The following is a 17,167-nucleotide window of genomic DNA, read 5'->3' on the forward strand; positions in this document are numbered from 1 at the left end:
ATACATCCCACCACAGCAGAGTCATCAGAAAACTTCTGAAGGTGGCAGGACTCTGTGTGGTAGCTGAAGTCTGTGGTGTAGATGGTGAAGAGGAAGGGAGAGAGGACAGTCCCCTGAGGGGCCCCAGTATTGCTGACCACGCTGTCTGACACACAGTGCTGCAGGCGCACGTACTGTGGTCTGCCAGTCAGGTAGTCCACAATCCAGGACACAAGGGGGGCATCCACCTGCATCGCTGCCAGCTTCTCCCCCAGCAGGGCAGGCCGGATGGTGTTGAAAGCACTGGAGAAGTCAAAAAACATGATCCTCACCGTGCTTGCCGGCCTGTCCAGGTGGGTGTGGATGCGGTTAAGCAGGTAGATGATGGCGTCCTCAACTCCTAGCCGGGGCTGGTAGGCGAACTGAAGGGGATCCAGGAGGGGTCTGACCATGGGCCGCAGCTGTTCCAGCACTAGTCTCTCCAGGGTCTTCATTATGTGGGAGGTCAGTGCCACCGGTCTGTAGTCCTTGGAGCCACTGGGCGTGGCGTCTTCGGCACAGGAACGAGGCAAGATGTCTTCCACAGAATGGGGACCCTTTGAAGACTCAGGCTCAGGTTGAAGACATGCTGAAGGACTCCACAAAGCTGGGGGGCACAGGCTTTTAGCACCCCGGGGCTAACGCCATCGGGGCCTGCAGCCTTGTTTGAGTGGAGCCTCATCAGCTGTCCTCTCACCTGGTCAGCAGTCAGGCACACAGCAGAAGTTACAGGTGGGGGAGGGGGGGAGTCGCCGGTCTGGAGAGGGCCGTTAGCCTGATGGGGAGGGGGGAGCAGAGTACTCAGAGGAGCTTGAGGGCCGACAGCAGCTGAGTTAGAGGGGGGATGAGCAGGAGCCGGTGTGTCGAATCTGTTAAAGAACAGATTCAGTTCGTTGGCCCTGTCCAAGCTGCCTTCAACTCCTCTGCTGCCAGTCGGTCTGAAGCCAGTGATGGTCTTCATGCCGCTCCAGACCTGCCTCATATTGTTCTGCTGGAGTTTCCTCTCCAGCTTCCTCCTGTACTTCTCCTTGGCTTCCCTGATTTTCACCTTCAGGTCAGCCTGGATTGCCCTCACCTCCTCCCTATTACCATCCGTAAAGGCCCTCCTCTTGGCATTCAGAATGTCCTTGATGTCCTTTGTTACCCACGGTTTGTTATTCGGATAACAATGGACCATCTTGGTTGGGACATTGCAGTCCACACAGAAGTTAATGTAGCCAGTGATGCACTCAGTTAGCCCGTCAATGTCCTCTCCATGAGGCTCACAGAGTGCATCCCAGTTTGTCACCTCAAAACATTCCTGCAGTGTCTCATAGGCCTCCCCTGACCATCTCCTCACTGTCCTTGTGGTCACAGGCTGCCTTTTAACCAGAGGCACATAGCAGGATTTGAGGTGAACCAGGTTGTGGTCTGACCTACCCAGAGGGGGGAGGGGGGAAGAGCTGTATCCATCCTTAACGTTAGCATACATCAGGTCCAGTGTCCTCTCCTCTCTAGTAGGACAGCTCACATACTGGGTGAAATTAGTCAGTGTTGTTGAAACACTGACATGGTTGAAGTCACCCGAGATTAAAATGAGTGCACTCGGGTGTTGAGTCTGGAGATGTGCTATGGCAGTGTGAATGGCGTTGCACGCCGATGCCGGGTTAGCAGAGGGGGGGATGTAAACAGCCACAACAATGGTATGTGAAAATTCACGTGGCAGATAATATGGCCGGAGTCCCACAGCTAACAGTTCAATGTCCGGGGTACAGATACTCTGCTTGATGGTAATGTGACCAGGGTTACACCATCTGTTGTTAACTAGAACAGCAAGCCCGCCGCCTTTCCGCTTACCGCTCCCGGTGTGATCCCTGTCGGCCCGAACAGTCTGAAAGCCGTTGATGGAAATGTTATGGTCCGGGATATCCTGGTGTAGCCATGTCTCAGAGAAGCACATCAAGCTACGCTCACGGAACTCCGTCTGACTCCGGGCTAACGCCGTTAGCTCGTCCATTTTATTCGCCAGCGATCTCACGTTGCCCATGACGAGAGAAGGCAGACATGGCTTAAATCTCTTATTCTTAAGTCTCTTTTGTCTGCACCCCTCTCTCTTCCCTTGCCGCTTCGTTCCACCTCTGCATCCTCGGTGTGTCCTCCTCCAGATCTCAGTGGGGACATCGGTAGTCCTGGGCGCCATGCCGCTCGGCTTCAGCGCGATCTGCAGCGGTGCCCTGACCGAGTAGTAGAAGAAGAAGTTCCACGGCGAAAAAAAGTACAAAAACACTTTCTGCTCTCATTTTCGCAAAGAGCGTAGTTTAAATTACACTTACACACAAGTTACTCAAGTTAGGAATAAAAAAGGAAAGTTAAAAGTTGGAAAAAGTAAGACGACGAGACGGAGCTACGGCAACAGGCAGCATGCGGGCTGGCGCATGCTTGGTAACTTGGTAACTTTGGTAAGTTTTTAGCCGAAATTGCTTCCTCTGGGGATGTTGCCCATGAAATTCTTGCTGTGCGGATTTAAAAGAGCGACCAAGCTAGTTTGCTAAACAAACCTGGCTAAAACAAACCTGGCCAAGCTAGGTTAGCAGTTGTCGCTGCAGACCTGTAGCTGAAAGCTAACTTTAGAATATCAGATCCAATTGTCCGATGGTTAAAATCTTTTACCCTGTTACACCATATGGATAAAACAGCAAGGATCTAAAAGAGTAACGTAAAAAGTGTGGCTTAAAACTGAATAAAATGATAATTTAAAACAGCTCAACAGTTAATAACAGTGCTTTTATGGCTGCTTGTGTTTCGAAAACACTGACCATTTAAGAACTTTGTCTTCTTTTGTTAAATGACTAGAGAATTAGTAATAATGTAATAATGTAAAATGATACTCAGCCTTACTAGAGATTTCTTACAAATATTGTCTTTTTTTTAATAGAACAGTATCAAATTAATAAAACGGGCAAAAATCTTTTTATTAAGAAGCTAATGTGTAGGTGGGCAAGATGAAAAGATGGATGGTGCAGGCTCAAATATCTGCTGGTAATATTTTATATTTTTAATTTTGTCAACAAATTACATGAATAGACTAAAACCAACAATGAATTGATCCTACTAACAAGTATTATCCTTGTTATCCCAAGTCTGATATAACTTATTTCTCTGTGCCATAGAGCTCCATTGTTCTCAAAAAGCTATAAAAAACACATTAATGAGCGACACTGTTGAACTGGCCAACATGTTCATTACGATGAAGTTAGTTCTAGTTTATTTTTAGTCAGTCCTGCATACACTGTATATGCAGCCATAAATACTCAGTAACAAACCAAATCCAGGACTGAAAAGTCCACAATTTGCTAAAAATTACAGTGCTCAGCTGTTTTGGGAATTTTTTTATTCAAAACATTTTTTATTTTATATTCCTGCCCTTTTTTTTTCTTTTTTTTTTTTTTTTTAAAGATTTACATCTTCATTAGAAACCTGTGGGCATGGGGTTAAGTGCCACAAACAGGGTAGGGAAGTCAGAAGGTTTTGAGAGACGGACTCAGGCATTTTTGGTTTTGGTCTTGTAATGGAATTTGCTTACAATAAGAAAAATATAGAATAAAACCAGACTCAACCTTTAATAACACTATGGCAAGTGTAAAGATGGAGGAACTCTTCCCCATTAGGGGATTCCCTCACTAATCAGTCTTTGAGTTATCATACCACCCATGTGCTTTCGGCAGAAGATGCGTCAGCTTGAAAGGAACAGGGTGCACCAGGTTGAGTAACTATGGCGGAACTGAATGCCTCATGACAGGGATACTAGCCAATCTATCATAGTACCTGTTATCACTCGGACCTCTACAGGGTTCTAGAGATGTTTTAAATGAAGGAAACAGGAAGCCCCCTCCATTATCACATCAGCTCACTGAGAGTACCTAGAGCCTCCCCGCCTCATTGCTCCATAATGAATGTATGAACCTTCTAGTGTGGGGAAACAAGATCGCCACGTGTTTTGTATTTAGCTGGCCTGGCTTAATGCTAGTGAGCGCGGCACAGCGCCTCTTTATCTCATCCTGTGCTCTTGCTATTTATCCTGCTGCCAGTCCTGACAATAGCACCATTAGTCATCAGCAGCAATAGAGGGGGGGCTTTGGCAGCACCTATTACACACAGGCAACTGCCTAATATCGTTTCTCTTGAATGCACACGGACAGACACTGAGCTGAACAAATACCCACAATAACCCTTTAGATATAAATGTGTAGTGATTGTTCTACATGAAATCTAAGCTTATTGTGGTTTTTACCTTTTCACGCCTCAAAGACAATGAGAAAATGACCATAGATTCACTGTTATTTCATATACAATTTATTTCATTTGATAAAGCCATACACTTAGTGTGAGACCAAACATTGTAGAAGAAATGTACATTTTCCCTCTCTTGTAACAGTGATCTCTTCTTTACAAAACATCAAATCAAAGTTACTTGTTGAAAAAAACAATCCCACAGGTCACTCCTCCTTCGACTAAAGCACCCTCCCAGTCTACAGAGACTGCCAACAATAACAAGAGAGCTGTAGTTGCTCTGATGGATAATACAGCACAGAAGTAAAGCCCCTCATGGCCTTGAGCCACAGATTGTATTTTGAGGCAGTTGAGACAGCCAATTTCAGTGTTTCACTAACAACATTTTCCTCTTACTTCTCGCCCTCACTGCTCAAGGCTTTATCCAATATGTTACCCACATTCACTTTGTCCCATTTGATACCTTCAGTATGAAGTATTGTCCTGTGCTTCACACAAGCATCTAAGCAAAGAGATTATCATCGAGTTACAAAATTGGCAGAAGTGAAATGGCCTCTCAAACCTTTTCAAACCAAGTCCCAAACTGCACAAAATTAATCCCACGTTCAAGCTCATTAAAACACGGAACAAACTCATGTTTGTGGACCTGCACATACAGTACAGTAGTTTGAGAAACACTGCATAAGTACTAAGATACATTAGGGAAACCCCTTTCTGAGCAGCTATGAAGGGAATGTGTCATTCATCTGTCTGTACAGCACTTCTGGAGAGCAGTAAAGCAATGGAAAACTGCTTGGAGGAAAAAAAAAGGATCTCTAACAGAATGGACACTTCTTTTTAACATGAACCAAACTTTTAAATGACAAAAATATCTTTAACTAACACATTGTCTTGGTGTATGGTTGGTTGCAAAAGTTTTTAAGAAAATTACTGAACATGCACTCACTTTATTTCATATTATACAGTCATATATACAGAGTGGATTAGAGGCTTGTAGTGGAGAGGATTGAGGCTTTTTAAATGATTGATGAGCACTGGGCCAGAGCATCGGAATAAGGGAACTAAACTAGGATAGGAATACAGCACTGCTCTGCCAAAAAAGTATCTTGCACCAAAATCCCATTTCTTCCACTGATTTGTAGTCACAGAGTGGATTCAGAGGCACACCAAGTCAGATTTTGATCTTTTCATGGCTTTCCAAACAGGTGGGGTCCACATGGAACAACTCGATTGATTTCTTTCAGCCTGAACAGCCATGAATGGATCGAACCTGCAGCGCAAGGGGTGAACAGAAATCATATTTTCTGTTGCGCTGCAAATTCACAAGCTCAAAAGCGCTGTGGGGAAAATACAGCCTGTGATGTGCTTTGTTTGAATTGCGCAAAAATGAAAGAAATCCCACACTTTCTACACTGCCACTGTATTTACTCCAGCTCAAATTAATTGAGACCGTATCTGTCCTTGATGAGCACTGCTGCTCTGGGACCTTATTGAATTCCTGCTGAAGAAAGCATGTTTCTTTCTCCCTGCGAGTAAACACGGAATAACTTGCTGAATTTCAGGTATATACAGATTTTGCACCATGTTCATGTCCATTATTTGAATACAAAAAGATGTAATGAAGCTAGTGCTCTAGGTAAAAAGCTAAAGAATCAGACTTGACAAAATTTCCAGGAAAGAATTACTGTTGGTTGAGTTTCATTCAGTGCACTCTCAGAATAAAAGGAACATTTTCTTTTACCGAGCATATACTTTTTTTCTGAGAGTGTACCAAATGAGAGAGTAAGGCAGTGGAAGAAGTATGAGCATGAAAGCAGGTTTGTGTTATTTACAGTATCTAAAGTACAAGAGTGGAACAGAGCATGGGTTAATAGTAAGACAAGTCTTTTTTGTCTGTGCTGAGAACAGAAAGAGTGGAGCTGCTTGGATCTACACATCAGCCCCCGGTGCTGAATGTCGTGAGGCCAGGCAGACAGTGAGCAGTCCAAACCAGACCCATGCACAGCAAGAAAAGCTACATTCCCATCACAGTTTACAGCACTGTGCTCTGAATAAGCTATACTGTACATTTCTAGGGATTCTGGATTTGTGCACAGGCTTGCACTGTGTGGGAAGAATAGCTTTTTATGCTGTGACACACATCATGTTATGCAATCCTTGTCTAATCTATCACTCAGGTGTAATAAACCAACATCTACAGCGTACAGCTTGGCTCGTTGGTGCAGTCATTGTGGCTGTGGTTACTGTCAACATCCCTCTTCCTCTCTCTGCCTGCCTTGTGCTGCTGACTGTTGCTGCTGTGGCTGTGGCCGTGGTGTGCGGGCGATGAAGGCCGCTTGCCGTGCTCCTGGTGGTCCCCGTGATTCTGGTGATGGCCGTGAGTGTGCTCTTTGGTGCCACCGTGAGACTCCATGTCATCCCCGTCAACGAAAGCCACTCCTCCCTTGGTATCGTCCAGGGCCTCGAAGTTGTCGTTGTGGTTACTGTTGATGATGTCGCTCTCTGGCACCACCTGCAGGTAGGCTCTGACACGGTGGTGGCGGGCACCTGCGTCATCGCTGAAGTCGATGACACGGCATTCATAGGTGCCCTCATCAGACGGCTTAACCCGGGAGAGGCGGAGTTTATGGGAGATGTTGCTTCCTACAACCTTCACAACCTAGCAAAGGTAAATTAAATAAAAAGAAAAAGCGAGAAATTATGGTGAGATTGAAAAAGAAATCATACTTAATACAAGCCTGTGTAACTTTTGCAGCCGCTGCTTTGGCCACAAGCGGCAATTACAGGATAATGGGTAGCCTAACACTATAATGTAGTGTAACAATAGCACAAGTACAGTAATCAAACTGACACTAACATAAGTTACAAAGCAATATCTATCTAAAGTTTGCTAACATTAGCCACCATAAGCTATTGGTCATATTGTATTGAACTGAGCAAGGGTTTATTTTATCGGTTACTTTTCATTTGGAAGAGGAGAAATTAGATATTTCTTCTTTCAAATGTTAACGTACTCTTGCATTAAGCAAAAACCTTAAAGTTATAGTGATATCAGAAAGATGTAAAGGTTCTAATGGCCTCAACAGGGAGGTATTTTTAATATTGGTGCAAAATAACAGTGAAATGAAATCATTAACTGCAAGTAGATCATATTTTCCTGAAACATAGTTAAGAATTTGTCATCAGGTCTAGTTCTTCCATGGTCAACATACCAGAATTGCTACTTTCATTGTGCTTCACAAATAAACATGGTAGACGAAGAGTGTACAATGCAAATGTGCACTGAAGTCCAACATCAGTCCTACACATACTAACCATTGAATCATCAATAGAATTGCTGCTTTATTGTATGAAGATATGACTTCAAAATGAAATACCTGCAGCATCACAGCAGATGCACAAAACAAAAAAAAGAGCAGCCTTCTACCCTATAACACACACAAACACTTATTGGTACTATCTCACAGATGCTCAGTCAGATGAGCTGTCTGGCAATAAAACTGGGTGAGTGGTAATGTGAGCAAAAAGTCCACTCACTATCACATGCATCTACTGGCTACCACAGACACACTTGCAGTGACGGTGGAACTGTGGACATTGTTGGACATACCAGAATTCCTTTTACTCATTTTGTTGCCTGTCTTCCTTGTACAAGATGAAAAACAGAAAAAAATAGACATTGGACAAGTTGTGGTTTTATGTGCCACACTATTTTCTGGCCCAGGAGCAATGACTTCCTGAATTCTTTCCGTCACTGTGAGGTTGGCAACCAGGGGAGACTTCAGGAAGTCACTGCTCCCAGCCAAGAACTAGTCTGCCCCCCCAAAAAAATATCGCAACCTGTTGTTTTTTCACTTTTGTACAGATTAAACAATCAAGGTATAACATGTTAATTACTGAGTTTTGTGCTGGTACACAGATGTTTTTAACTTTGGACAGAGCCAGGCTTGTTGTTTACCCCAGTTTACAGTCTTTATGCTAAGCTAAGCTAACTGTCCCCCGACTCCAGCTTCATATTTCAAAGACAGATATGGGAGGGGTATCGACCATCTAACCCTCGACAAGAAAGCTAATAAGTGTTTTTCACATGTCGAACTTTTCCTTTAATGGTTTTAGTATCCTCTTGCATGCAAATTCAGTCAAACACAAGATATATCTGCACTTGCCAGTTATCACCCACTGAACAGTTTTACAGTGATTATCTGTTTAAATACATATAAAAGGTTTATGGCTGCCTATCATAAATTAAACTTTGGTGTGTTTTAAAAGGAAAATAAGCTTACCATATAGATAGACAGATACATGAAGTGGTGAGACGGGGGCTACAGCATAGATGTGATATTGAAATCACTTATGTAGTGTATACACTCCATGGCCACACCTCCTAGTCAATCACTCCCACTCACACAAACTCAGACAAAGGTGCTGCTTAATAAATTCTATTTGTGGCCTTGAAATTATGAAGAGACTACATCTTGGAGGTAAAAGCTTTTTAAGTTCACAGAGAAGCACTGTTGAGATGATGAGTCTGGGGACATCATGAGATGTGGTGCACCAAGATAATACCACCACCTTCCTCCCTGTGATGCCAGTAGGTAGTTGTGTGTGTGTGTGTGTGTGTGTGTGTGTGTGTGTGTGTGTGTGTGTGTGTAAATGCTTAACACTTAACACTGTTTTGTAGCACTATGTGTCAGTTTGTGTCTACATATATGTGAGAATCTACCATGTTTTTGCTTGACAGTATGGATGCGGACCAACATTCATTATATACAGAAAGCTCATAATGTTTGGCTCCACAAACACACACACACCCAAACCACAGCTGGTGCTTTCATTACAGCGAATCAGCAGCAGCAGCTAGCCTATTGGGGGGAAGGAGAGAGGCATGTTTTTTGTGTGTGTTTGTTTCTACATACTTACAAAGAACAATGTAAATGTATCTTTAAACATCTTTATCTTTGCATGTCTGTTATATTTAACTTTACATACCATTTCATTTACTTAGACGTCACATCATGCTTTTACATGCAATGCTCCTAAATGCAAAATTTCTGTGATTAGCCAATAGCAATTCTTGCTCTTTTTCGTAATTGTAAAGTATTTAGCAAGAGGAATATGTTGGTGTGGAGGTAATGTGCATTAGTTCCTACATTCTCACTTCTGCAGTTAATTAGGAAAAAGTCAAAATTTTGAGTCACTATATGGTCGTGCAGTCTAGCTCAGTAAAAGGCCCTCCCTGCTTTTTGTGGGAAACTGTTCTCCTGGTTGAGTAACTAAAAGTCTCTATGGATACCAGAGGAGATATAAAAAGCTCTGCTGACGTTCCAGCGTGTGTCCTTCACTGTTTATTATTTTGATTTTGTATTGCAGTCATAAAGATGCAGGGGTGTTTATGAGAACCTGAAGATGATGCACTGCGGGCTGTGCCCCCTTGAGGAGGACACCCACAAGCACTAGTGCTGCCTGCTCTTTGGCTGACACTGTGATTCTACAAACCCATCAAGGACAAAGTGAACCTGTTGATGTGTCATCTGGAGCGTTCACTGCACTGAGAGCTGCACCGAGTGAAAATCATATCCTTGTGTGTAATACAGCATAAGTACAACATCTGTGGATCATCCGGAACAAGAAATTTAAATGTAATCATGAGGGTTTTGTGCCTCATTTCTTCATATAACACCAAGGCAAGCATAAGGCTTTTCTCAGAGAATGACAGCAGATAGTGGTTAACTCACACTTATCTTTGTAGCATCCTTTGGCATCTCCTCCTCAGGAGCCACCTAGAAAAAAAACCCAAACATGAGTGACAGGATTTAATCTTAATACTTTTAATAATTCATTATTACAGTTGGATTAAAGTTTAATAGGGGTTGTGTTCATGAGTGTCAACCAATAGACATCGATGTAGTCCACGTTAATCCATGCAGGTAATATATGACAATGTGCTGGATTAATTGACCTGGTATTCTCCCAAATTTAGCTTTTCTACGCATAATGTATTTCTCAGGAATTCTGTTTATCTTTTCTGTTATAGCTGCATGAATCAATATTTCAATTAATATAATATCAATATCAAATAGCTGTATAATTTGACAAAGGAAGCCATCACCAAACAGTAGACAGACAAGGTTACCAAGTTACTGGTGAACATAGTCGAACATCTAGCAGCTGATTTTTCTCTCACTTCTGAAGACCGAAACTAAAATGAGAATTAATATTGGATTTACATTTGTCTGATGACAATAATCCTGACTCCAAATGAGTGCTAATGTTGCTCTGTGACTGCTAGATATGAAAGCAATTGTTTTTCTACTGTAACACGTTAGTGATAAATACTTTTCCAGGGAAATGGTGTGCTGCTTGTCTGTCTGCCTGTGTTTATTTTCTGCCCCCTAGTGACCAAATATTCATTAATGCAGCTTTAAAGATATAAATTCAAGCTTAAAGTGTAACTAAACCCCTAAATTCTGCTAGCTCCCTCCCTCCCAGCATATTTTTAAAAAATGCAGCAAAGTAGCTCTGCACAACCGCTGTAGGGGGTGTGGTCAGTGTGTGACGCAAAAGGTAAGGAGACATGGACCAGAGTGACAGACAGACAGACCACCGCAGCCATGAACAGCTGCTGTCAGCCTCTCTGTGTCTGTGCTGGAAACACAAAGAGTCCATTGGGAGCTTTGACAGTCACTAGAAGCACATTCATGGCCCTTTGTAAAAGTTTCTGTGTGGTACCTGTGTTGTAGCTGAGCTAACGTTAGCGACTCAGTGACAGTTGACGGTTAGTGACGAAAGCTGCCTCCATATATGTCACCTGCCTCCAGCCAATAGCAAAATTCAATTGCAATTGCTAGGTTTCAACCTGTAGAGGGCAGTCGCTATGCACATTTATAACAAAATATGTAGAATTAAAATACTTTCCACTAAAATGTCAAGATTTGGATCCAAATCCATCAACAGCACTACTAAATACCCATATACATTGGTTTTCAGCTGAAAAAGGTGGTTTGGGGGTTTAGTTACACTTTAAATGTGAAATCACAGGAGACACACTGGTGTTATATACCAAATAGACACTTAAGGATAATTTTGGTTTATAGGAACTTGGTCTTATTTTTTGTAATTCTGGTCATCTGTTTAATCAGTTATAATAACATTGTATTCACCAAAGGGTAAGAAACACAAGCGGTTAGAAAATCATAAAGGTTGTGAACAAGCCAACAGTTTTGCTAGATAATCTAAACCACTTGATTTTGAAAAAAAAAAAAAAAGTGAGCCCTCCGAAATGTTGGTAATAATCCCTCACTGCACAGAAAAATGGTGAGCTTCACAACTACAGTAAGTACTTTAGGTGAAAGTTGAATCAGTAAGTCCATCTGTAAACTGTAGCAGGTTGATTGTCTGACTGCTCGTGTTTCTTGCCCTTTCAGACTTCTTTTTAGTGATGTTGCCATGTTCCCAGATCTTAGAAGTTACATTTTGTGTACAATGGTATTATTATACAGTGGTGTGAAAAAGAATATTTATGATCTTTAACAACTTTCTTAATAGTTTTGACCATCATTCCCATCTACAGTGGTGTGAAAAAGTGTTTTCACCCTTCCTGATTTCTTTTTTTTTTTGCATGTTTGTCACACTTAAATGTTCCAGATCATCAAACAAATTTAAATATTAGTCAAAGAAAAGTCATTCAGAGGTGGACTTGCTGGTGTGTTTTGGATCATTGTCCTGCTGCAGAATTCAAGTTCGCTTGAGCTTGAGGTCACGAACAGATGGCCGGACATTCTCTTTCAGGAGTTTTTGGTAGACAGCAGAATTCATGGTGCCATTCATCACAGCAAGTCTTCCAGGTCCTGAAGCAGCAAAACAGCCCCAGACCATCACACTACCACCACCACATTTTACTGTTGGTATGATGTTCTTTTTCTGAAATCTCCAGATGTTATGGGACACACAACTTCCAAAAAGTTCAACTTTTGTCTCGTCAGTCCACAGAGTATTTTCCCAAAAGTCTTGGGGATTATCAAGATGTTTTCTGGCAAAAATAAGACGAGCCTTGATGTTCTTTTTGCTCAGCAGTGGTATTTGTCTTGGAACTGTGCCATGCAGGCCATTTTTGCCCAGTCTCTTTCTTATGGTGGAGTCATGCACACTGACCTTAACTGAGGCAAGTGAGGCCTGCAGTTCTTTGGATGTTGTTGTGGGGTCTCTGAATGGCTGAAGAAGAACAAAATGAAGACTTTGGAGTGGCCTAGTCAAAGTCTTGACCTGAATCCTATTGAGATGCTGTGGCATGACCTTAAAAAGGCAGTTCATGCTCGAAAACCCTCCAATGTGGCTGAATTACAACAATTCTGCAAAGATGAGCCAAAATTCCTCCACAGTGTTGTAAAAGACTCATTACAAGTTATTGCAAACACTTGAAAAAAATAAGAAATCAGGAAGGGGGCAAACATTTTTTCACACCACTGTAGATGGGAATGATGATCAAAACTATTTAAAAAGTTGTTAAAGATCATAAATATTCTTTAAGCTAAAGCCCAAAAGAGAAGTTGTATTTACTTGCATAAGAGTTAATTATTTCACATCAGAAGGCAGTCAGAGTTCCTGTTATGAACCTACTTCATTGGTTGTCCAGGGCTGTCTGTCCGTCCAGTCAAGATGGTTCCTGATGTACCACCACTGGATCTCCAGTGAATATGAGGGCGTTCCTGCCCCTCTGAAGGAGCAAGCCATCTCTACATCTTGACCTCTCTGAGCAATCGTATCATGAGGCACCTCTGTGAACATGGCTGGACAGACACAGAATAAGACACGGTTAACAAATGGTTTCTAGTCAGTGGCATACAGCGCAGTTAGAAGAGAAAGTCTAAAGATGATGCCCTATAACGGTTTCACCGAAACAATTTTTTGCTGATATAAATATTTTTGGGTTCTGCCTGGAAAAAGGCGATCTCCATAATCTTTAAATTTTATGCATTTTTTTTTTTACATATATTTAATGTCTATCCAACAATTTTATTTTTAGCAAGGTGGAAAATCCTCTAAAGCAACATCGTAGATCAAGGCTAGGATGTCGCTTCAGAAGATTTCCCACTTGAACCCATAAAAATTGTTTTAGCATCTCCTTAACACAAAATAAGAGATGATTCATAGCATAAATGTAGCATTGGTTCAGAGAATTCTGACATGCCTGTTAGTGTTCAAGTCATTTTCTCTAAAAGTGTTGTTGAGGCTCAAATTGTAGTGATGAATGCCAGGAAACGTGATGAATACCAGGTGGTGTATCATAAAACAGTTAAATCATTTTTTCTGTCTTTTTCTTGATCTTTCAACATCATACACCCTTGCTCAGGCGACCCAGCCAGGGTTGCTCAGACCCTGACTTGTGTCCCAGCAGCATTGGCCCAAGGATCACCCCTCCAGATCCATAGCCATCTCGAGGCCCTCTCACCAGCCTCTGTGGTGGACTTGATGGCTTTTCTCTTCTCAGCCCCAAAGCTGACAAATTAGGTTTAGACTCTGCAGAGTGAATGTCCAGCAAAGCCTCTGTACCCTACCTCAATGGGCTCACAACGAGCCTTCCAGCCCAAGCTCTTCAATTCAATTCAATTTTATTTATATAGCGCCAATTCATAACAGAATTTATCTCATTGCACTTTTCCTATAGAGCTGGTCTAGACCGTACTATTTATAATATTATTTACAGAAACCCAACCATGAGCAAGCACTTGGCAACAGTGGCAAGGAAAAACTTCCTTTTAACAGGCAGAAACCTTGGGCAGAACCAGACTCAATGGTGGGCGGCCATCCGCTGCTGCCGTGTTGGGATAAGAGAGAGAGAGAGAGAGAGAGAGAGAGAGAGAGAGAGAGAGAGAGAGAGAAGGGGGTTGGGGTAGAGGGAAGCACAATGCAAATTCCACCTAGAATTTTAAAATAGTAATAATGTAATGGTAGTGGTAATATTAATATTAATAAAGTAATAATAATAGGAATGATAGTCATAGAAATAATAATGACAGTAATAGTAAATTATTGACTGGTTTCTCCGTAATGGGACTGTAGTGCCATCCAAGGAGAAATGGAACTTATCCACCACTTTGCCACCAGGGACCTCTATTTGGCTGGTTTGAAGCTCATCCTTGCCCAGGCAATGAGCTTTTCCAGACCCTGGAGGATCCACCTGCTGCTGGGTACTGATGTTATGGTGACAGTGAGGTCATCCATGAAGGCTCTGATGGGGGGCTGCCACACACCAGACTTAGTCAGGGAGCCTCTGCACTCTGCCTTGGCTGCCTTGACCACAATGTTCATGGCAAGGGTGAAAAGAATAACTGAGAATGTGCACCCGGTTATGATGTCCTTCTTCAGCCGATGCCAGCCTGATGTTGTCGATCCAGAAGTGACTCTAAGCCTGAAGTTACCGTATTAGTTCAGGATAAGGGCCTTGATTTTTCTGGGAACATGGTGTCGATCCAGTGCAGTCTCAACCCGTATGAATCTCTTGACCCATGTGCGTTGGCGAGGTCTAACCAAAGCATTACTCTGCACTACTATCCTGGGGTGGAGCTGGCTCTGGCTGCAATGGCTACCTCTTGGACTTCCTTCCAGGTGAGCTCTCTCACTTTGAATATTCACTAACAAAATATTACAGCCGCCCTAACATCCCATAGAAAAAAGGTGAGTTCTTCCTTGGTTGCTTTTTCAAGATGCTAAGCAACATTATAAGTGTCTGTGATGGTGAGATTGATGAAAATGGGGAGACAGAGTATGTGAGTGTGTGTTAAAGAAAGTGAAGAAGAGGAGAAAATAAAGTGTGCTGAATTTAAGTAAAGTAAAATGTAAAATTAAATTAATGACACTAAACAAAAATAAAATGATAGAGGTCAAAGAGTGTTTTTTAAAGGGAGAACAACTAAAATTGTGCCTGTAAGTACAGTAAGTACAAAATTAATTGTGGTTGATATGTGACATGTAACATTCATGGAGTGTTCCCAAACTGTTCCCTTTTTGTTTAAACTGTTATAACTTGTGAAGAACGTTTGAATGTTACAGGAATGCTGTTTTTGGAAGGTTTGTTTGGTGTTACCTTTATATTCCTTGACCAAAAAAGAACATTCCAGATCTGTTAAAGGAATAGTAGCTTATGCAGCATTTAGCTTAGTTTAGCCTAAAGCCATGAAAAAGGGCAAAACATCAAGCCTTGCTCTGTCCAAAGGTTGAAAACAACAACAAAGCACCTAAAAATGCACCTACCAGCACCTAGAGCTCAATTGCATAAAACACAAAAGTCAAAGGAAGGTTTTGAGAATTGATTTGTGGTAAGTGCTAAGTTTATATGAAGGCTACGGTAAATAGGTCTAGAGCAGAAGAATCAATACACTTTTACAAGACTGGGGCTATAATGTTGTAAAGATACATGACAGCAAAGAAGACGTGAATTACAAGAACAATCAGCACTATTAAATATCATATTAGTGGTGGTTTGAAAGTGTTATTGATCAATGCAAGACACTTTGCTGTTTAATTCAGGTTCAATTGCACAATGGAATGTGCAGGGACCTTAAAGAAATATGCCTACCCTGACAGCTTCATTTCTCACTGTGTTTAGGTGAAAAATAAAAAAACATTTCAAATTAAAGGTAAAAATAAACCAAACATATATAGTTTCTTCCTGATGAATGGAAGTTGCATTATTTGTGAATTTATTATCTCAAACACAAGCTGAGGTGGTTCAGGCATCTGATCAGGATGGATCCTGGGCACTGCCTGCACATCTATATAGGCAAACTAGGCAATTGCCTAGGTCAGCACTTGCAATTGCCTAGGGCAAGAGCGGCGAAACTATTCATGAGCAAAATCGCAGAGTAACCAGTAGCAGTAACTGCAGGCTCGCTAGGCTACGCGTTCTGTAAGCACAATGAATTGCTGAGGAATGCGTCAGTCACTGCAGCCACCTCCCTCCCCTGCCTCCCGCCCCCAGCTCTCATGAGGCACTACTGGCCTGGCCTACTGACACCAATTTTGATTGTCTTCAAGAAAAAAATATGCAATGTGAGAATAAGGAAATACTGCAGCATGTCTAAACGACCAAAATTATCTGGCTGCAAATATGGAATAGATAGATAGATTAATGAAGGAGCAAGCACTCCAAAAACAGAGGGATTCGTTGTTAAGATATATTGATCCCAGGAGTGTTAGCAAGCATGACGCACCTTCAAGTCCACCAAGGAACCAAGAGGCTGCTAGCACAACTGCCCCTAGTGTTCCACAAGAGGCAGCAGGTGCTAGCCCTAGCAGCATCACCAGAGCAGGCACTAACCCACCTTCAAATCTACCATCCAGTCCATCGCCATGTCAGGAGATTGGCAAACCAACTACCGGAATTTCTCCACAAGGAGAAACAGCAGGTGCTAGCAGCACCACGAGAGCCTTCAAATCTAACATGAAGTCCACAAGCAAGTCGGGAGATTGATAACTCAGCTAGTGACATCGCTCCACAAGAAACAGCAAATGTTAGCAGCATCATCGGAGTGCAGACACAGACACCTGAACAAAGCACTTCGTTCTGGCTCCAGTTTACTTCACGGAACACTGTGGTAATGGAGCAGGTCAGGTCAGACAGCAGTGTTTCTCTGTTGGTCCTCGGATGCCCACTGTCGTGGGATGCAAAAGTCTTTGATGCAATTTAGGCTACCGTAAAAATTAAGGAAGCCGGCAGACAGGTGCTATGCACAATGACTCTTGAGCCGTAGACTGGTGGCTGGCGTCGGATAGAAGCTCTGCTAAACATCCTTTCTATACACATTTAAATAAACTTGAAAATAATTTTTTTGGCCGATCGACACTACCTTCAAAGTTATCAAAACGAGATTGACTGGAATGA

General features: G+C 42.3%; 1 protein-coding gene across 1 annotated transcript in view; it reads right to left on the bottom strand.

The window, feature by feature from the left end:
• Window positions 1-4,327: 4,327 nt before the first annotated feature.
• Window positions 4,328-17,167, bottom strand: part of LOC122883238 (V-set and transmembrane domain-containing protein 2-like protein) — a 59,312-nt gene continuing 46,472 nt past the window's right edge. Inside the window, exons 2-4 of the mRNA XM_044211620.1 lie at window positions 12,904-13,073; window positions 10,023-10,067; window positions 4,328-6,946 (exon numbers count right to left, since the gene is read on the bottom strand). Coding sequence (XP_044067555.1) covers window positions 6,482-6,946; window positions 10,023-10,067; window positions 12,904-13,073 — 680 coding nt within the window. The 3' untranslated portion in view covers window positions 4,328-6,481. The remainder of the gene's footprint in view (window positions 6,947-10,022; window positions 10,068-12,903; window positions 13,074-17,167) is intronic.

This window comes from Siniperca chuatsi, linkage group LG10, assembly GCF_020085105.1.
Source record: "Siniperca chuatsi isolate FFG_IHB_CAS linkage group LG10, ASM2008510v1, whole genome shotgun sequence".
NCBI lineage: Eukaryota > Metazoa > Chordata > Actinopteri > Centrarchiformes > Sinipercidae > Siniperca > Siniperca chuatsi.